General features: G+C 47.4%; 1 protein-coding gene across 2 annotated transcripts in view; it reads right to left on the bottom strand.

Annotated features, from left to right (window-relative positions):
* POR (cytochrome p450 oxidoreductase) overlaps positions 1–22,087 on the bottom strand; it is a 63,883-nt gene that overhangs the window by 4,548 nt on the left and 37,248 nt on the right. For both annotated transcript variants that reach the window (XM_090026485.1, XM_090026484.1), the window contains exons 3-15: positions 21,320–21,374; positions 20,356–20,484; positions 19,500–19,649; positions 17,959–18,083; positions 17,003–17,092; positions 12,835–12,933; positions 8,623–8,739; positions 7,765–7,883; positions 4,457–4,638; positions 3,954–4,103; positions 2,439–2,706; positions 1,220–1,365; positions 573–658 (exon numbers count right to left, since the gene is read on the bottom strand). In XM_090026485.1, coding sequence (XP_089882611.1) covers positions 573–658; positions 1,220–1,365; positions 2,439–2,706; positions 3,954–4,103; positions 4,457–4,638; positions 7,765–7,883; positions 8,623–8,739; positions 12,835–12,933; positions 17,003–17,092; positions 17,959–18,083; positions 19,500–19,649; positions 20,356–20,484; positions 21,320–21,374 — 1,716 coding nt within the window. The remainder of the gene's footprint in view (positions 1–572; positions 659–1,219; positions 1,366–2,438; positions 2,707–3,953; positions 4,104–4,456; positions 4,639–7,764; positions 7,884–8,622; positions 8,740–12,834; positions 12,934–17,002; positions 17,093–17,958; positions 18,084–19,499; positions 19,650–20,355; positions 20,485–21,319; positions 21,375–22,087) is intronic.

The following is a 22,087-nucleotide window of genomic DNA, read 5'->3' as shown; positions in this document are numbered from 1 at the left end:
CTGTTTCCTGTCTCAGTTTCCCCAGCAGCTCTGAATAATTTCTGGTCCCTCTTAACGGCACTAAGCCACCATGTGCTTTGCAGGGACACAAGTCAGCCTTTTCAAAACAAACCAACACTTGTCAGTTGATGGGAGTACAACATTTTAGGGTCCTCAGGTTAGGATGGAAACAGAAGGCTCACAGGCACATCCATGCTGGCAGTGTTACTTGCCTCTGCATTCTACAACATGTAGCATTGCCCCAGTCCCACTGCACTGTGGAGGTTTCTTTGTGACCAATTCTGCTCATTCCTCTGGTCAGAGTGGTCCCTCTGCCCAGCCTCCCTTGGGTACTAGTCACTGCAAGTTAAATCTCAGACTATCTATTTGTTTATGTACAGTCCGTTCAAACCAACCCAGGCACACCGTCTCCCCTCAGATAGGGAAAGAGAGACCACCCTTGATCGTCCAAGGTTGCTACAATACAGAAATCTCTGACAGGCTCCACCTCAGCCAGGAACCATGGTACCATTATTAATCTGCAAGAGTTCTGTCTGGGAACCCAGGTATCCCTCCACCACCAGGGGACTTACCCGCACACGTAGATATGAGCATTTCCCTCATGGATCAGCTTCCAGACACCTTCTTTGTTTTGTTTCAATAAGTGCTGAACATAAACCTGGCAGAAAAAGGCTGAGCTGAGAAAGGGAAGGAGAGAAGGGCAGGCCCAGGTGCCAGACACCACACCCAGTTGGCTGCAGCACCACTAGGGAAGGAAAACCCCCAAACCCACAGAGAGGAACTGGGCATGTCTAACCCACTGCTGCACCAACAGCTGAATTACAGGGTAGCAAGGGGAAAGCTGGGTTTAGAGATGGCACTCTGAGAAATCAGGAGAGGTTATGGCACATTCCCCACACACCTCCAGAACAGAACCCAAAACTAAATGACCAGCCAGGCACATTATAAACAGGGTGTGTGGGCCTTGCTCTAAAGCACAAGCCAGAGGCCACTACTGCAGCAAAGATACCAGGTACCAGGCGGAGCATAGCCTGGGCAGACGTGTGAGCTCACGTGGTCCTCCCCCTTAAGATGGTGCAGTGGGGCACCTGCCTGCCCTTTTCAACTCTTCCAGTTTGGAGGCAGCACATGCAGCCAAGCCTCCCACAATGGATGAGGAAAGCTGTCCTGAGGCTCAGCCAAGGGGAGGAAGGCACTGGGAGTCTTTGCTGCGTGTTACCTTTTGAGCCTGGTCCCTGGAGAAGGCAACGTTAAGCTGGGTGAGGGCTCCCTCCTTGTGGAACTGGGTGAGCTCCTCTTGGTAGAGGTAATCCTCTTTTTCATGGCGACAGCCATAGTACAGCACTGTGTCACCAACCTCCTTGCCTGAAACACAGCATGTAACCATTACATCATTCTTCTGACTCCCCAGGGCTGTCAAGTGACTTTTCCCACACCCATCACCATAGCATATGAGCACCTCACAGCCTGATGTGTTTGTTCTAACAATCCAAGTGACATTTGCTAGTGGTACTACCCCCATTTTGTGAATGGGAAACTGAGACAGATTCACAAAAGGTATCTAAGCACCTAATTCTCATTTTGTTGTTTGGGGACCTGAGCCTAAGCAACTTAGCCAAAGTTACAAGCAGAGTTTGTGGCACAGCAGGGAATTGAACCTGAGACCCCAAGTAGTAGGTTCCTAACTACTGTACCCCCCCCCCTCCCATCCTAACATGACCACAGGAAGCTGGTTGGATCCCTGCTCCCAGACAGCCTTTTTGCACCAGCTGCCACATAACTGCATTCTAAACTTTGCCAAAAGAGCATTGTCTGACTGCATCTATCAGTGTGACCTCAGTGAAGTCAACAAAATGAACAGCATCTGCCTGGCAGCAGTCCAAGCCGAAATCACTGCTGACCACATCATGCTCTCTCCCACTTCCTGATGCAGTCACCTGAAGACCTTGTATCATGGTTGTGAAACATCTCCTTGCCCTTTCCTCTTTCACACCCACCATGCTGCCCTCATTTCTAATTCAGAGGAATGAAGCAATATTCCTGCATTGCTTCTGTGACAACCCAGCAGCCCAAACATGGACCATCTATGGCTACAGGAATCAAGCTGCTGTCTCATTGTTGGGCCAGAGAAAGGAAAGGGGACTTGTTTCAACCTTTCCTGACTGTGTGGTACAGTGAGGTGTGCATCTTGGATGAAGTATTACAGTGATGAGCTCCACAAAAAAGCCATGGAAAGCACTGAGTTTGGAACCCAATCAGGAGCAAGCCACAGGCATTGGGATAAAGTTCTCAGGTCTGAAACCCAAAGAGATATTTTGTTCTGAAGATTTCCACTGTTTGCTGGTAGTGACAAGGTGATGCACACAACCTATGGCCACCTGAGGGCAGCCCTGGGACTAGATGATCCAATATAAAGACTGTACTTTTTCTATGCTCACCTTGCTGCTTCAGCCAGGCACGTTCTTGAATAAAGCCAATGAAAGGGGCAATCCCAGTTCCAGGCCCAATCATGATGACAGGTGTGCTGGGTTTGAAAGGCAACCGGAACTGCGACTTCCTGACATACATGGGCACTAAGGACTTGTTCCCATTTTCATTAGGCACCTTGTTCTTCAGCCAGGTGGTGGCCACTCCCTTGTTCACACGGCCGGTCTTGGTCTTATACTCTACGGTCACAGCACAGATGTGGATGGAGTTAGGGTGAACCTAAATGGGAGAAGCAAAAGCACCATCAGCTTTAGGGAAATGGTCAACTGTTGCCTGTTTATGCACCATTGCTGGTACCCAAAGGAGAAGAAAAGCCAATAATGGTAATGTTAGTGTACCAACTATTCTTCTTCAGCAGCTCTCAGCTTCTCAGCAGAGAACCTACATAGATTCATGGGGCTTCTAGGGACCCAAGGAGATCACGTTTTGTCCAACTCCTCCTGCTCAAGACAGAATCATCCCTGTGCCTAAACTGCACAATGAGAGGTCTGCTATGCCTTCTAACTGGGACTCTTGCCAGACCCCAGGCCCTGTTTCTCCCTTCAGTACAGGGTAAGTAAGCAGTCTTCAAAAGTTTTGCTACTGCCATTCCCTCCCTCCCACATTAGGAATGGGGGCAGGATTTTGTCTTCCTATTAGATAGAAGGGACCAATTTGTGGAAAACATGATCCTGCATGTGAAAGCTGGGACTGGCTTCAAATGACATCATGATTTGTGGAGGAGTTACCTAGGACATGCTCCTTTATCCATGCCCCATGTCAGATCCCTGTGCCAAGGCATTCATCCGTTTCTCTCTGAATTACAGTTAATAGAATTTTAGATTCTGCCTTTCCTTTTTCATTAGCCAACTAGTACAAGGCAGTGCATGTGCAACTGAGATGAAATTCAGCCTTGTGCTAATTTTATCTGCCCCTTAACTCTGGTACACAAGAAATGCAGCTGGATGCTCTAGAATGGCTGTTCCTCATTCCTTTAGGGTGGCTGTGCTCCATCTTCAGCTCTTGAGATGAGAACCCATGAAACAAATAATATTCCTCTTTGGAATTTCATCTCACTCCCAAGCTATAAAAGCTCAGCCTGATAGCAGTGACAGAGCTGCTGACAGCACAATGGTGGCACGGTGTGAGCAACAGTGATGAGAAAAAACCCTGAGTTTCTCAAGGACCCTGCAGCCTATCTGAAACACCACAGACTGGTATTCCTGGTCACAATGCCAAAACAGAGCTACTTCTATACTAGATAAATTTCCAAGGGAAATGCCTGCATTTCATTCCTATGCCTTCACATGAGCCCTTGAGGAGACTCAACAGATGTCCAAAAGCACTACTGGGAAAGGATTTGCTAGGATGGCTGAACTTCTGCGTGGCAGAAGGCAATCCCTTGGCTTTGCTTTGAGGCCTATTAGTCATGCCAGGAATCAGGCTCTTCAGCATTTCTACATGAGCCAGGTAGAGGGAGCACTCACCTTGGAGGAGGAGGCAATGGAGTAGTAACGGGCCTGCAGACGTGGCAGCAGTTCACAGAGGTGGTCAATGGGCGGTCGCAGAGAAGGCATGTCTTGCAGGATGGCTAAGATGTTCCTCCTGGAATCAACGACCCAACTAAGGTAAAACTCCTACAGGTGAATAGACCAGAGCAAGACACAGGTGAAACATTATGGTCTGGGTTACACAAGAGGATAAGATAAGGTCACCCAAAGTCGCCTGTTCACCCCCCACCATCTGGCCTTACACCAGTGACTAGGTCTCCTCACACATGGTCCTTTCTGTATGGACCCTGAGGGGAAGCTTCTTGAAGCGGGGAAATAGTAACAGGCTCAGGAGGACAAGCCTTTCATCTAAAGGCACTTCTTAGCCTCATCAGAAACACAGTGGGTTGCAAAGCAAGGACCAGGCCACATGGCAAAGCTATTTTTGCCCAATGGACTGAGTTTATCTCCCAGGATGAAGAGAACAGCCCAGCACTCACCTTCCCCTCAGCAGCAGAGGAAGCCATCTTGCGGAGGCAATCCTGCTCACTGGCATCTGTGGCATACTGAGCCAGCTCATATAGGACATTGGTACGTGGCGGGTTAGTGATATCTAAGTAGTAGGTCAGGGCTGTGCGGTAAGAGGTGGGGCAAGGAAACGGATGCTTCTTATTGGATTCCTCTGTAGAAGAGAGAGGAGGGTAAAGATCAGAGGCACTGTTGGCACTGCAAGCTGTTGTGCTAGGCCAAAAAAGAATGGTGCAGGAAAGGCCAAGTGTTGCAGGGGAACTGATTTCAGAGCACAAGACATTACATAACGACCCACTGGCACAACAGCTCAAAACACTGGGACAGGATGATTCACACATGTGGATGACTATGGGTCAGTTCTCCTGTTGCAAGGTCAGCCATGCTAACAAACCTCTTGGCTACCCTGTAAGAGCAGAGCAGTACATTCTAGATAGCAGAGATGGGAAAGCTGGGGTCATTATGGCCACCCTACTGCCTGCTCACCTCCATACTTCTTTACCGTTTTACAGTCACTACAATCAGACTTCCTGAGGGCTGAGCAGCCAGGAAGAAAGCCCTGCCTGTGATGGGCCTTCTCACTCTATGATCTCACGGCGCTTCACAAAAGCTGTAATCAGTCTTATCTCCCCGTTTCACAGAATGGGTAACAGAGGCATGGTGAAGGGAAGTGACTTTATAAAACATGTTTTAATGGTTTGGGTTACAAAAAGACACTGGTTCTCTGTCATTATGCTGAGTTTTTGCACTTTCAGAGGAAGCCCTGTATGTATTTAACCTAGGGGTAGGCAAAATATGACCTGCAGGCTGGATCTGAACCACTAAGTGATTCTGTCCAGCTTGTGGTGGGTCCCTTGGCTCCACCTGGTCCAGGCACAGAGGACAGCCCAGGCCGTGGCATGTGTGGCTGGTCCTATCATCCCCAGGTGTGCAGGTGCCATCTGGTGCAGAGCACAGCCCACCCTATTCCTGTGCATGGCTCTTAGGCATGCCAGGAGCTGCTGTCTGTGGGCCAGGTGGCATGGTGGTGGGGCAGGGGCAGCAGTGGCCAGACTTGACTTCCTCAGTAACAGCTTGCTCTGCCCTCAAACTTCCAGCTACTTCAGCCAGTGCCTCTGCTGCTGCCACTGGACCCAGCCCCGCTGCCCAGGGCTGCCAGATGGAGCAGGTGGTAGGATCTCCATGGAGACTGAGCTGGGACCCCCACAGGCAGCATGCGCTCAACTGGGCAAATGGGATGGGCCATGGGCAGGTGGGGAGTGGTGTCCAGCAGTGAGACATGCAGGTGGGGCTGGGATTGCAGGGCAGTGACAGTGTAGGGCCAGGGCCCAGGGCAGAGCCATGATCTGCAACCTGCTTGTTCCTGCAACAAGCACCAGTTCCACAGGCGGCAGTCAGTCCCTACCCATGGAACCAGCAACCGTCACAGGCATGTACGGGGAGCAAATTGTGGCTCTGGTCTGGGCCCTGGCCCCACACTGTCACCACCCTGCAATCCTGGCCCCATCTGCATATCCCGCTGCCAGACACTGCTCATCGCCCACCTGCAGCCCCATCCCATCCACCTAGCCGAGGGTACCCTGCCCACAGGAGTCCTGGTCTGGTCTCCATGGAGACCCCACTCACCCAGCATCCTTGGCAACGGGTGCAGGGCAGATGGGCCCAAGGCCAGATAGTATCAACTGGCATCTCCCCAACTCTCACCTTCCCCCAACAGCTCACCAAAACTTCTTAACAGCCCTCCAGCCCAAATAATTCCCCACCCCTGATTTAACCCTTTAATAACCTGCAAAAATGCTCCATGACTTACCTCTCAGGACTACTAAGCATCAGCTATCTAAATGGAAGTTAATTCAGTACAATACACTAAGAAAAGAGGCCTTTACACCAGGAGGGGCCACAAGCAAGCTTCATGGCACTGTAATGTGGACCAGAGAGGGCGCTACAGACGGGGATCTGCAGTTTGCTCAGTATATTACAGTAACGTGTAAGTAAGCTGCCAAAACAAGAGCAAGGCCTCAGAGCAACTACCCGGCTGCCCATGAAATCTTTTGATGGCTAGCGTCTTCCTCCTCCTCCTCTGAATAATCAATTCTCAAAGGAGTCTTGGCATTAGGACAGAACTGTAGGTAGAAAGGGTGCACACACCAGAGACTCCCTGTCAGTGGCATACAGATGTCCAAGGCCTCTCATGTTTTGCACGGCCTACCCACCTGCCCAGCCGGCTGTGGGCTTCTTTTGCTGTTCCAGCTGGAAATTCCAGCTGCCCCCCTTTTCCCCCACGGCTGGTGTACCACGCTGCTAATTCTCCCACAGAAGTGCCGTGGGGCAGGAGGCAGCGCCCTGCACAGGCTGATTTACTTCGGGACCTGCACCCTGCTCAGATCATCCCGGGGTGGGGGCCAAATGCAGGCATTGGCCCCCGGGCACTGGAGACACGTGGAACGCTACTGCTCCCTGCTACTGTTCTGTAACTACTGTAAGCTGGTGTGCTGGCAGAGGGGCAGGGAAAGGCTGGAGGCTTGGCTAACTGCCAAGAACATTCTTTCTGAAGAGTATATGGCACGAAGGGCACTGTCTTTGCATTTCAGTACACTCCAAGACAGAACCTAATCCTTCTGTTATTATATAAGGGCATAAAGGAATTAATATTCTAATTGTGCCAGAGGGGGATCATTATGCAAATTGGGAGGTAGAGTCAGCCTGGTATTCTAAGTTACAGATGTGTCAGTTGCATAATTTTGATGCATACAACTGACACCAGACCTCCCCGGATTGTGTAATGACATGGCTGCTAAAGATTATGCAGAACTCAAAGTAGCCTAGGCTTCTCCTAACAGCTTTACAGGATCTGGGAGACTGAACTAAGACAAAGTGAAAGTTAAAGAACATCAAGCACTTGGCCTCATGGAACAGAAATGCCCACTGTTTGGACTGTGATGATCTCCAGGACCCCCAGTCATGAACCAAAGCTCCTTTGTGTTATGCACTGTACAAAACAGAAGACAATTCCTGTTCCTGAAAGGAACACCATACTCTGGCCCTGAGGGAAAGATAGGAGGAGCAAGTTCACTGCAGCAATTCAAAGGCCAAAGGGTGGATGATACAGATTAAATAAAAAGATCCCTCTGTGGAAAAATACAAGCATGAGGGTATAAATACTGTCAAAAGCAGCTCATCAGTTTGTCTCATATGAGGGGCACCCTTACAGCATAAGCACAGAAAGAGAAGCACTTGTTCAATAGTCTGCCAAGGGACTGATCTCAGTGGCATCACTTACCATCCAGATTGTTTAAGGACATGATTGTATCCAGGTCTGCTCCCAAAATCTCACCAATCTGGTTCACTAATGTTGAGTCATTGGCTGGGTAGACGGCAACATGGTCCCCAGATTCATACCTGGAGAGGGTAAAGAGGATATATTATATGGAGCTCTGGTGTTGGCGCACATCCAATAAAATAGGCCCAATGAAGTCAGCTAGGAGGGGAGAGTGAAGTATAATATGCAGACAGTGTCTTTTCCAGTCTATACTGAACTGCCACTTGCATCCATCTGGAGGGGTCAGGGAGCCACACAGTGCTTGTTCCAGCTGAAGGGAGAAAAGGGAGCCAACAGCTAATTTCTTTCTGTGTATGTGCACTAAATGCCACTGTAGAATAATGAATCCCAAAAGGTGCCTTTGCAGGAGTTTGCTGTCTTGATATTTCTCACTTACATATACAAGCATCCTTTGCCATGGACTTAGTTCTGCAGTTAAACAGAGGTAATTCTGTACACTTGTATCATCGCATTAGACTAACTGACAGCCACTGGGACTGTAAAGTGCTTACAGAAACACCTGTCCCCCTCAAGTAGAACACAGTGGCTGTTCTGTGATGATGTAACATGGTACTGAAACTGGCAGAAAACTTCTTCACAGAAAAAGCAAAATTCAACATAGCAAAATTACCCTAGTCTCCAAAAACCACCTCACCCCACAAAAGGAGCCTGCATATATTCTTGGCACCGAGGTAAAGGCAATAGAAAACATCCTTTCTAAAGCTCTGGATGAGTCAAGCACACAGATTCCCAAAGCTTCTACTACGGTGCTGCTCACCCCTCCCCAACCCCAGCAGTCCATTTTCCAGGAAGGAGTACCTGACTTTGGAACCCGAGACATCCAGTTCCAAATGCATGAGGTGTCTCTCTCCACCCTGGTTCAGTTTTCTGTTCTTGGTCACAGGTGCCAGGAAAGGGTTCTTTGCATCAAACGGGCTAGAAGGAACAATGGATTTCACTTACAAGTGGACTTTACAGTACCCATATCCCAGAGTATGGAGAAGTCAACTGATGACTTAAAGCCCAGTGAAACAGCTGGCTGGCTTTTTCAAGAGCAGTAAAACCTGTTGAGGTTCTTAAATTGTATCCATCTGAGCCCCTAAAGCCCCTTCTCCTATACAAAAAGGCTACAGGTCATCAATCCTCCCAACACCCCCTAGTTAACTGCTGTAACTCTGCTACCAAGTCACAGAAGATGAAAACAAGGCTGCCTGGGATAAAGGTATTGACAGGTCTAGAAGTCTTCATCTGGCTTAAATTAATGTAACAAATCTAATTTTTCTGTATGTGGTAGTAGATTTGGTTGGGCTTCTGGCCTGCTTGACTAGGAAAACAGACAGAGACCGGAAGTGCTGATACTGCTTATTTCAGTTATATGTTCTGAGACAAGGAATCCTGCATGCCTTGTTTTGTCTTGATATATTACCCTGTGCACAGATGTTTTCTTTAAGTAAATTGTCTGTATGCCTGTGTGTGATTTACCATTGTTTTGTTTCTCCAAGGTCATATTTTTTTCTCTTTCTCTGTCTTAAGTATAAATATGCTTGTAAACTTATAGAGTTCGAGAAATCCTTTGAAACAGACAAGTGGGTGATTCCCTTGCTGTAAGGAATTCTCCCTGTGATCACAGTATAGCCCTAAATAAAGAAAAGCTGGCTCTGTCAGTTCTGATTCAACCACAACGTGAAATTTGATTTCTTCCACATGTAGATACACCTCAACTGCAACTGATTCCTGAAAGCTTCAGTCATTTCCTGAGGGAATACAACTTTGACAGTACAATTCATTCAAAATAAAACACAGCAGTTAGTCCTCACTCACAGCACAAAACTAAGCAACCTCTCCCATCCAGTTACAGGTATTTTCATAGCACACATCTCCAGAACATCTGATCTCATGTGTTAACTAACTTAGCCATAACTCCCTGGAAGGAGAAGGAAGGAGGACTGTTCCAAATGAAGAAACAGGCATAGAGGGGGAGTGGGGACAGTTTCTGCCGAGGCCATCCAGCCAATGAGAATGCAGCCCTGATCTCGCAAATCCCAGGCTTTCCCTCTCAGATGTGCACTGGTTACAAAGAAGACTCCAAGTGTGCTAGATTTCAATTCCTCTGGACTTTCACAGAAGGCAAGCTGGTATTACTGAGACCAGAGCAGCACACAAGCCAGCACAAATTATCAATACCACTGAGGATAAGTCCTGGCAGGGTGCCCTCTCAGAAAGAACCTGCACCCCCTCCGCCTGCATCAGGTGACTCCTCTGCTGGAACACAGCCCGAGAGGCCAGCCTGCTGAAGGTTAACATGGAGGGATGCCTCAGAAAACACGGGCCCTGACTTTTCACCTTGAGTGAGTTTCAGTCTCTCTGCTCACGTATCAGTGGTTGCTGATCACTATCTCTCTGCAAATTAGTGATGCTCTCAACATCCTGTGGGAGTAGGCATGAAGAGATGTTGCAACATGCACTTGGCTTATCCAAAAGCATTTGCTACAATGCTTCCCGAGCAGGAGCGGCACTGCATCCTGCGTTCCTGAGTGGACACCTGCTTGCAGAGAAAGCCCACAGACCACTGAATCCCTTATGGCCATCATCCTGGGACTTCCTTTCAGCAACTACTCCCAGAAGGGCATCTGAGAAGAACAACAATTAGGCAGCTTCCCCCTTACACCCTCAGTCCCAATCTGAGGTAACTATATAGCCCCCATTACCAGTGTCTGCCCACCTCACACTGTGGATGGAATGTACTGATCCTCCCAATGCCGCCCAGGCACAACAGAATTGCTGTTAGGCTCATTTATATATATGTAACCATGGCAGAGAGGTTGACTGATCTGCCCAGATCACAGGATCAGGCGAAGCAGCCACTCTCCACACTCCCCTCCTCCCCCCATTCTACAGTTTGCCAGGACTGATTTCACCCCAAGGAATGAGCATCCAGTCATGCTGACTATGACTAGCCAATCAGGGTGCCCATTGGCAGCCTAGTCTTACAGTTATTCCTGACACTGATCCTAAGTTTACCTTGCTACAGCTGAACCTTATTACTTTTATTAAGGACTGAAGGGAGTATTTCATCCCTTTGCCCTTCAGAAGCATCCCACTATATCTGCCAACAGCTGTCTTCAGATATCTGTTTCCAACTGAGCCTTTCTGTTGGGCTTTGCTGTAAACCCAATGTATTCACCATTCAGGAAAGGTGAAATAAACCCAAAATACCTCAAGCCACGTTCCAACTGCAGTGTTGATGCTACAAGATCATCCTAACCTTAAGGACTATTATCCCTTCTTTGGATCCTTCTTTTCCCAATTGAGAAAGCATGAGGGCAATGATGCCCATCCCAAATAAAGCTACTCCAAGTTCTGCATAAACCAAAAATTTCTTCACCTTCATAGCAATCTTTCTCTGAAGCTCAAGTTGGCCCTTGAATAAACTACTGAAGCTACACAAGTCCCAGATCTTAGAGGAAAAGCCAGCTGCCTCAACCACAGGATGGTAATTTTATTTTTTAATATCAACCATGGTGTTTTGCAGTTACACAGTCAACTAACAGGGCTTACTCTGTGTCTGCCAAAAAGACCTGTATCCAGAACTTAAGGTACAGAGCCCACATTGGCACAGGGGTACTACTGACAGTAGTGTGTTTATGTGGTAATGCAGGGTCCCACTGCAATCCCAAATGCACAGCCTGAATGAGCAAGCAGAAACCCACCAGAGCATATCCAGCCAGCCTTTCATTAATATATTGTTATTTCTTATTATTGGGCTAACAGCCATAGCGTCCATTCAGGGATCAGGGCTCCACAGTATTACCTGCTGTACACATAAGGCAGACTACCTCTGTCCCAAGTAGTCTACCTCAGACTACCTCTGTCCCAAGAGGTCCCTCAAGGCTCTGTCCTGGGACCCATCCTGTTCAACATCTTCATTAATGATGTGGACACTGGAGTCAGGAGTGGACTGGCCAAGTTCGCTGATGACACCAAACTTTGGGGCAAAGCATCCACGCCAGAAGATACTGGGGGTGATCCAGGCTGACCTGGACAAGCTCAGCAAATGGGCGGACGAGAACCTGATGGTGTTTAACACCGAAAAATGCAAGGTTCTCCACCTTGGGAGGAAAAACCTGCAGCATACTTATAGGCTCGGCAGTGCTACGTTGGATAGCACTACAGAAGAAAGAGACTTGGGGGTCATCATTGACCACAAGATGAACATGAGCCTCCAATGCGATGCTGCGGCTAGTAAAGCGACCAAAACGCTGGCTTGCATCCATAGATGCTTCTCAAGCAAATCCCGGGACGTCATTCTCCCTTTGTACTCGGCCTTGGTGAGGCTGCAGCTGGAGTACTGCGTCCAGTTTTGGGCTCCACAATTCAAAAAGGATGTGGAGAAGCTTGAGAGAGCCCAGAGGAGAGCCACGCGCATGATCAGAGGTCAGGAAAACAGATCTTAGGATGACAGGCTGAGAGCCATGGGACTCTTTAGCCTGGAAAAGTGTAGGCTCAGGGGTGATCTGATGGCCACCTATAAGTTTATCAGGGGTGACCACCAGGATCTGGGGGACCGTTTGTTCACCAGAGCGCCCCAAGGGATGACAAGGTCGAACGGTCACAAACTCCTGCAAGACCGTTTCAGGCTGGACATAAGGAAGAATTTCTTTACTGTCCGAGCCCCCAAGGTCTGGAACAGTCTGCCAGCGGAGGTGGTTCAAGCACCTACATTGAACACCTTCAAGAGTAAATTGGATGCTTATCTTGCTGGGATCCTATGACCCCAGCTGACTTCCTGCCCTTTGGGCAGGGGCTGGACTCGATGATCTCCCGAGGTCCCTTCCAGCCCTAATGTCTATGAAATCTATGAAGTGTGTAGTCTGTAGCCTTGTCTCCACTAGTGGTGCGGGGTTAAGAAGGCTGTACTGGAGGAAGGAGTTTCCACACAGCGTTTAGCACAATCCTTTGTACAACATAGTCCTTGACATTTCTATCCTGACCGCTCTTTGCCAAAGCTGCCTGGAACTGTCTGGTACTCACGGTTTCTGGCTCTCGTAGCTCTTGATCCGGCCCATCTCCCCAGTGTAGACTTTGTTCATGTTCATATCTGTGTGGACAACCAACTCATACTGACGAATGCTGGAGGGGCAAAGAGAAAGGAAGCAAGTGTGAATCACAGGATTTGGACCAGACACCAGAGAACATCTGTTTTACTGGATCTAGCCACCCACCCAATTCTCCCCATTAAAACTGTTGTCCTCCATGCAAGGAAGGCACTACTGGGGAAGGAAGTGACTCAGTGCATTTTCTAGCACTTAGCTCGTTAGTTCAGATTAGGCCACCCACGACATGAGACAAAATTCTCAGTCTAATGGCTTAGGAAACATAGGCCTCAACTCAAAAAAGCCACTCAGCAAGCTGGCAGGATTCCCAGCTTATTCAGAAGAGATTTCAGTCAGAGCCACCCAGGGAAGCTTCAAAGGAAAAAAAAAATATGCAGTTTACTAAGTCCTGAACTTTGATGAACCTGGGACTCTTTATGATTCATTAGCAAGTATATTTTGCAGAACTTTGCTCCAGGCAGTTAATCAATGCAAAGTTCATTTGCTTTGGGCAGTAGGACAAATGTTTCCAGTTTATGAACTTCACAGGAGATGGAAGAGCAGAAGGAAGGAAACCATTATCTTGGCTTTAGAGAACAAAAATAAATGTGGCAGTACTTACAATCTACTTTAAAAACTCATTTATGAAACTAATCCTAAGCTTCCTACTGCAAAAGACAGAGCCCTGGGACAGCTTTGGAGTTACTGTTTGTAACCAGAGACATAATCACACCCCACCACGCTAGATGTGGATCAGGGTAAAGACTGCCAGATATAAAATCTAGACCAGTGATTCTCAACCAGAGTGCTGTGGCACCTGAGGTGCCTTGAGATCCCTTCAGGAGTGCTGCAGGATGCTACACAATGATAGCACTGTTAACTATGCAAACATGGCTGACAAGTTAAACCCAAAGATTTCAAATAGGAATCTAGTGTTAAAAGTATCCTGACCTGTTTTAGTCTTTGTGAGTTCTCTGCAATAGAAGAATCGCTCTACTATTTCTCTGTAGTCAAAAACCAAGAGAAGACTAAGAGCTGACATTTTCCTGGTGGGGAGGGGGCCTTGAGTATGTCAAAGGATGAGACCAATTGATCTGGACATTAATGTGACAGCAGCCAGAAAACCCACCAGCTTTACAGCATTCCATCAGAAACAATGAGTTGTTTCTTTACATACAAGTTAATTTAGCACTGACAGAAAATAGTTGACAATCTTGGGAGACTCAAGGCCTCCACTATATGTTGCAGCTGGTACCATCACTGGCTGGCATATACACTTCCTCTTCCCAAAGCACCACAAAGCTGACCACACACATAGTCCCTGACTCCCCTGCAGAGATGCTTCTAGTTGTGTCTGACAGCAATCATAGTGTGTGCTACTGGACCTTAGAGTGAGGGACAGTGGTGCCATTTAGGGAGGGAATGGCTCTAATACACTATGGTTTTGATGTACTGCCTCTTTGAGAGGCTTCTGACAGATGCTGTCAGGATCCCCCTTGTACTCTAACGGCACTGCACATGGTACATCCTTTTCCTCAAGCTCTGAGAGGACTGTGTAGTGTCAGAGTTCCTGACACTCCAATCTATGAATGAGCTGGTTCTGAGAAAACCCCAGTGAAACAAAGCATTTCACTGGGTTACTAAAAAGCTCTCTGGAGAAGGAGACAGAAGTACATTTCCTTGGGTCCTGCTGCTGTTGATAGGGAGCTGCTGTGCAGCTTTACCCTGGACAGAAGCATAGGTTTAACAGCTTTCATAGATTTTAGGGTCCGAAAGGACCTATTAGATCACTGAGTCTGACCCCCTACCCTGGGCAGGAAAGAGTGCTGGGTTCAAATGACCCCAGCCAGGTGTTTGTCCAATCTCCTCTTAAATACCTCCAAGGAAGGAGACAGCACCTTTCTTAGAAGCATATTCCATATTTTGACAACCCTCACTGTAAATAATTTTTTCCTCATGTCCAATCTAAATTTGTTCTCCTTCAGTTTGTGGCCATTGCTTCTAGTTACCCTGATGGGCATCTACTGTTCCCCCCAATGAGCTTGCAGACAGCCACAAGATCACCTCTCAGCTTTCTCTTACAGAGGCTGAAGAGATTCAGGTCCCTCAACAGGCCTTTTAACCAGACAGGTAGCCCTCCTCTGAGCCCCTTCTAGGTTATCTGCATCCTTCTTGAAGCATGGCACCCAAAACTGGATGCAGTACTCCAGCTGTGGCCTGACCAATGTCACATACAGGGGAAGTATCACCTCCTTAGACCTATCTGTGATGCACCCACTTATGCAAGAAAGAGTGTGGTTAGCTTTACTTATTGCTTCATCACATTGGTGACTCATGTTCATTTTGGAGTTGACTACAACTCTGAGATCTCTCTCCACTGTTGTGCTGCTCAGTATGGTACCTCCCAGGCCATAGGTGTGTTGATGATTCTTTCTCCCTAGGTGCAACACATGACACTTATCTGTGTTAAACTGCATCCTATTCTGTTCCACCCATTTCCCTAGGCTGTCCAAATCAGCCTGGATTTGCTCCCTGCCCTCTAGTTTGTTTACCTCACCCATAGTTTGGTGTCATCTGCAAACTCGGACGGGGTGCTTTCTGCTCTCTCATCCAAGTCACTAATGAAGATATTGAACAGCACTGATCCCAGGACAGAGCCTTGGGGGACTCCACTGTCCACATTTCCCCAGGTAGAAACCAACCCAACCACTACCACTCTCTGGGTGTGACCCATGAGCCAATTTTCCGCCCACTGGACTGTGTAATAATCTGCATTACAACTGCTCAGTTTATTTATAAGAATTGGGTGTGACACTATGTCAAAGGCCTTTTTAAAAATCTAAGTAAATAACATCTACTTCTATTCCTTCATCCAAGCATGTTCTAAAGCTACTGGCTGTGGAAAGGCCATGCTTTTAGCCAATTTGATCTGATTGCCCACACCATGTGGACAAACTAATACACTGGGCTCATCCACCAGCTACAACCACTGAGGTAATGTGACTTGGGCAATCTGCCTCCGCACTAACCTGCGCTGAAACTCCTGCTCTCCTTGTTGCTTTACTTTGGATGGAGTTCAAGGCATGGGTTTTCATAGATTTCATAGACATTAGGGCTGGAAGGGACCTTGTAAGATCATCAGGTCCAGCCCCCTGCCCAAGGGGCAGGAAGTCAGCTAGGGTCAAAGGATCCCAGCAAGATAAGCATCCAAATGTAACTTTAATGGTTTTAACTTTAATGACACTCCCATCCTGATCACACTGAGCTTCAGGCTCCCTGCATGATTAAATCATACTCACAGGCTGGAGGGGACTTCAAGGGTCATCTAGACCAGCCACCTGCAGATGCAGGATTTCCCATTCCTCAGACAAACTGCCTACCAACTTCTTGAAAACCTCTAAGGAATGAGATCTCTCTGCTGATGCCATAAGATGGACACCTACTGGACCCAGAAGTTTGCCCAGACAGAGAGACAGTTGCTCACACAACTCTCCCTTCTGTGGGTTTCAGGAAGGTTTAAGACTATTGTGTACAAGGGGGCCTGCAGCAAAATGTTTTAAGATTCTTTCTGACAGATAATATACATGGATAGCAATCAGTGAGGCAGTGTGACAGGCTGGCACTTGACACTCAAAGGCAGATGTTGTGTTGTTATATCAGAACGATAATGCAATTAGGAATGGCATTGCAGCTGGGAGACAGATGAGAGGGAGGCCAGAGAACTAAAATGTCAGCACAGTTTTTTTCGTTTTCACTAGACAGCTAGTTATTAAGTGTGGGGTGCCATGAAGCAGAGAACTCAGAACAAATCAACCATGGAAATAGAGCCACCAAGTTCTGAGTTTGAGTCAAGCTTATTTCTAAGCTTGGGGAGTAGGACATGGGGACCTGTTTGAACTGAATCTAAATTTTATTTAAGTGAATGCACTCACTTAAAAGGATGCATCTCCCCACTATTTTTCAATTTCAGTAAGGTGGGTTTGCATAGAGTTGCTCTTTGAAACACCATCTCAGGCCTGAATAGGGTCCAGATGGCAGAAGACCACTATTCACTTGGGACTGCTGCAAGAAACCATGCTAATACCCTCCTTGGCTGCCATGCTCACCTGGACTCATCTCCTGTAGCTTCCACGCCAAAGTGCTCACAAACTGCTGGCCAGAACTGCTCACGCCAAGTAATGAAATCTTCTTCTAGGCTGTGCAGGGAAAATGGAAAGAGATTTACTGTCCTGTCACAGAGAGATGCAGGAGAGGAGTGTTTCCACAGCAACGCCATAAAACATTACTCTTCCACCCATTCTAATTTCTTCCACCCTCATCTTGTTCACAAAAGTGACCAGGGAGCTGGGATGACACTCTTATTCAGACACAGCTAATCCAAGGATGCTCATTTTTCACACTATCCTCAGTGACTCACCTAGCACCATGGGACATCAGGAAATGTGGGGTCAATTGCAGTTCAGTTAACCCTTCCTAGTCCTTTATACTGGACCCCAGGAAGGGTTATAAGAGCACTGTGGCATAGATGGGAACATACTACACCTGTTCTTTTAACTCTGCTGTTCCCCAGCCAGTTTTGACCCCATTAACAGAACTCCAGGCCTAGGTTGAAAGACTGCAGGCAAGCCTAACTTGAACAGTTCAGAGGTTTCACATTGCCATTAATTTATTTAACATATTTAATTTCAGAGTACAACTAGACAAGGCAATCTCAGAGCTTGTACAGGCTCCCATCTCCTGAGAGAATCCCAGGCACGATTACACCAGTGCATGTAAAGTCAATCAGAGGATAAGGGACACTAACATATCAGGACAGACAGCAGGGCATGGTAACACCTAAGAGACAGTGCTGCCCTGCCCTGCCCTGCCTTCTGAATCTGAGAGGCACACACGCCAGGTCCCAACTAACTATGGCCAGGTACATTTGACACATACATCAGTGAGTTACGCAAACCAAGGTCCCCACAATAACTGAAGCAAGCACCTGTGGTCTGCCCCTCCCACGAGTGCAAGACTCACTACAAGCTGGCCAAAAATGACTCATTTGCCTCTGTCCACTTACTTCCCATCATCATCACCCAACCCCAGCTCAAAGATTCGCCGGGCTCCAAGCTGCTCCAGTCTCTTGTCCACATACTTCCCCATTGCGTTGAAGTGCTCGTAAGTCTTGTTTCCAAGTCCAAACACCTGGAAGAGATTGACACTTTGTTTATTCAGGTACAGCTAATGAATTAATGCAACAGCTCTAACACCACAGAAAGATTATAAAATTAATAGGTCTCAAGAGCTCAAAAAGGAAGGAGGGGAGGGATCTCTGCTTACCAAGGCCCGGATGGCTAGGGAGCTCCTGGCCACAAAGAACTTCCAACCTTTCTTAGTTTGCTAGTTCAAACTCCACCCAGGTCCACAACAATCAAAACCTCTTACCTTCTGATGGCTATTTACCATTGTGTGAGGTGAGCTGAGGGCCAAAATCCAGGCCCAAGTGTGTGGGTAATAGAACCATTATGCAAAAGAACCACTACCGTAGCCAGCCCTTGAGACAAGAGTGGGCAAAATACAGATTCAGCCTGCCAAGGGATTTTATCTGGCCCCCCCACAGATCCCTCAGCCCTGTCTGAGCCAAGCGGGGGGTGGGGGCAGCCCAAGCCATAATGCATGCAGCCAGTCCTGCCACCATTAAATCCTGTTATCATTAATACAACTAGCCCACTCTTACATAGCACTTTTTATCAGTAGGTCTCAAAGCGTTTTATATAAAAAAAAAAAGCTAGTGTTGCTACCCCCAGCCACCCACTGGACCGATGGCAAGGTGAGGAAGAGAACCCACGTCTAAGTCCCAGCCTGGTGTGCTGTTCATGGAGTATCAACACCTCCCATAAGCCATGGTTTGAGAAAGTTGGTGGGATAGCTTAAGTGCAGCTGGCGCTCATCTCCCTGGTGTTATGCCTTTTCTGGGGACAAACACAGTACTTGGGTCTGCCTCTCCCATCAGCATCAAGAACTAGTATCCCTTCTAATCCAGCATCTGCTTTGGAAGGGACAGCACAGGAGTCATATAGCCAAAGGGGCTAAACATACAGAACATAGAATGGAACTCTGGCAAAGGATTATTAGCTGGGGAGTTAGGTGGGGTGGCACCATTTCATCCAATTATTAAATTTAAGTATAGAGAAGGAACATATATCTCTTGGAGAGATCTAATTTGCAGGACAGTATCTGACCTAATAGTGTCTAATTAGCCTGATGAACAACAACAGATACTTGTAACTCAGGTAACAGCCTCCACGTTCAAATGCAAGTGACAGGCTGTCTGCAGCAGATTGGACCCAATTATGCTTCATAATTTAGAGATTCAGGTAGGAGACCTGACATACTTATTTAAAGCACGCAGAGCCATGTGTGCTGCCATGTATGTGCAGCACATACTACCAAGATTTGTGCATGGCACAGGCTTGCAAGCTATAAATGCCAGGCATAAAAATTCCGATTGCACACTGACCTATTGGTTCAAATCTGTCTTGGGTAACTATGTGGTAAGGGCTGCGGGTGGGAGGAGGGGTCATGCATAAATAAGACGCAAGCAGTAAAGCAGTTACTTACTGCATACTTGACACCAGACAAGTCCACATCAGCCTCCTGCAGCCAATCATAGAAGTCTTGGGCATTGTCTGTGGGGTCACCCTCTCCATATGTGGCCATGCAGAACACAGCCAAGGAATTGTCAATCTCAGAGAGGCGGCTCAGATCAGACTAGAAAACAAAGCCAAAGAAATAAAAGTCCTTGAACATACCTGGCACTTTCTATCTGCAACGACCCTAAAACATATTACAAACCACGTATTACTACCATTAAAATGCAGCTTACTTCTGGAGTGACAGCCATTTTGATTTTTCCAAACTGCCCAAAGGGGGCAAGTCTATTGGCCAAGTCTCCCCCTTATCCCCAGCAAAAGAGATCTGGCAGCTGGGGTGGAGGGAGAGGAGGGAGCCTAAACCTCATAAACAGGGTTAGAAGAAACCTCAAAATTATTCCAATCTCCTGCTCAAAGTAAGAAAAGAGTTCTGACCACTGAGCTATAAAGCCAATATAAGCCTAGCTCAGTTCATAACTGAGCCATTGGAACAGACCTCTAAAGCAGGGATCCACCACAAGTTCATGCCCACAGGGTTACTCACACCAGCCAATCGGGCCCTGGATTTGACTAGCACAGATGGGTTCTTTGTCACATTCTTCTCTGTTCTGTATCTTTCAAGGTCCACAGTTACATGGTACTATGAGAAACTGCCAACAATTCATCCTCTCTTTTGTCAACTAACTTATCCCTCTCTAGCTTAATTCCAGCACTGGCCACTGACACTGATCACATGCTTTTGGCACAGAAGGAAGAGTTTGTCTCTTGTACATAATTCTACTCTGTTCTAGGTGCTGCATACAGTGAGGTCTCATCTGATTTACCAAGTCATATTCCTCTGGATCAGCTGCCAGGCCCCTCATACCATAACGATGGGCATCTTTGGAAAGGCGGTTGGCAAACTCCTCTGCTGTCCCAGTCTGGGACCCATAGAATACCACTATGTTTCGCCCCTGAAAAGAAAGTGAAATATAATTACATACAAAATGTTAATCTGGGCATTCCCTTAATACAATGTTGACACTGTATTAAGGGAAGGTTAACATTGGATGGATTGGTTAAGGGAAATGACTGGGTGTCAGGAAAGCTGGATTGTATTCCTGGTTCTGGTACAGGACCTGGAATACAGGACCAGCCTACTGCATGGGGAACTGGAAGGCTAATGATTGTCACTGCAGAGTTTCAGTGAAGGATGTTACACATATCATTCATAGAGAATCTGTCATGCTGGGAAAACAACTTCTTTAAGGGGAGGCGAGAGAAAGCTTTTTTCAAAGGACATTTTGGAAGCCTTTGAAAAGCGCCCAGCACACATTGGTTCTTCCACAAATAATGTTCAATAAGTTTTAGGTCTCCCACATCTTCCTCCTACTCTGATTTCATCTGGCACTTCTCTTTCTTGCCTAATGCTCTTCTAAATTATCTTTTCCTTTGTAAAAAAAAATAAAAATTCCTCCACCTGGCAAGAAAAAAATACCAACAAACTGCTCTACCCTTTCCCTCCTTCTTATTTAAATTTGTCCATCCTCCCAGATGTCTGGCCCTGAAAATATTTGTCAGTGGCAGACCCAAGCCTAAAACCCAGCCAACCAGTTCTGCAGCAAAGAGTTTCCTGCTTCCCACTTGGTACAGAGGGCCAATCACTCACACATGACTCCCTGTCGGCAGGAATCATTGAAGGCAATTCTCACGGGGGGAGAAGGAGAGATTCTGTTCCCTCCACACCCATTAGATGGGAACAACCCACTCCATTTCATAATGTTAGAGTAGAGAAAGGAACTAGCTTACCGTCTTTTTCATCTTGTCTACAAAGCTGCTGTCTCCTCCTGAAGAGGAAGAGGTTCTGAAAGACAGAAGAAACCTGCCTTTAGAGCAGGGGCGGACAATTATTTTGGGCGGAGGGCTGCCATTGAGGGATACATGACAGGCAGCCAGGGGCAGATAAATATTAATTTTCTAAATTTTTTAGGGGCCCTGTGGGCTGGATAGAATGGCCTGGTGGGCCACATCCAGCCTGCGGGCCACATTTTGCCCATCCCTACTTTAGAGGTATGTTCTAATTCTCCCTGGATTAGGGCAGGCTGCAGGAGAAGGAGGAGAGCCTGGAGCTGGTGGGAAGAAGCCTGTTAAGGTATTGCCACAAATGGTCCTTGACTGGGCTAGTGAGCACCCCTGCTTCATGGAGGCAGAACAGGGCTACAGGTAAGAAGAGCCATGAACAGGCTACACTGCTGCACACAAAGGCTGGGATTCTGGACCAACCTTGAGATCTTACCGACGTGGAACCCAGAGAAAAGTGTGCGTGATAGTGTGGGACAGAAGGCATCACTTCCCATTCCAAAAGAGTGCAGGTGCACAGACCCATAATTACAAACTGATTTAACTGGCCAGAGACCAACTGTGAACGTTCTCTTCTCTCCTGTGCCTTGCCCAGACCAAACACGTGGCCCCTACATTTGAAAATGCTCACTGATGGAGTCAGACTAGCAAACAACTATATCACAAGTACAAATCTCTCCATGGTGGTGGAACTCTGTGCTATACCTCTGTGACCCC

The sequence above is a fragment of the Crocodylus siamensis genome, chromosome 13 (genome assembly GCF_052110815.1).
Source record: "Crocodylus siamensis isolate JL-2025a chromosome 13, ASM5211081v1, whole genome shotgun sequence".
Taxonomy (NCBI): Eukaryota; Metazoa; Chordata; order Crocodylia; family Crocodylidae; genus Crocodylus; species Crocodylus siamensis.
Note: the sequence above shows the minus strand (reverse complement) of the source record. Positions and strands in the feature narration are given on the sequence as shown.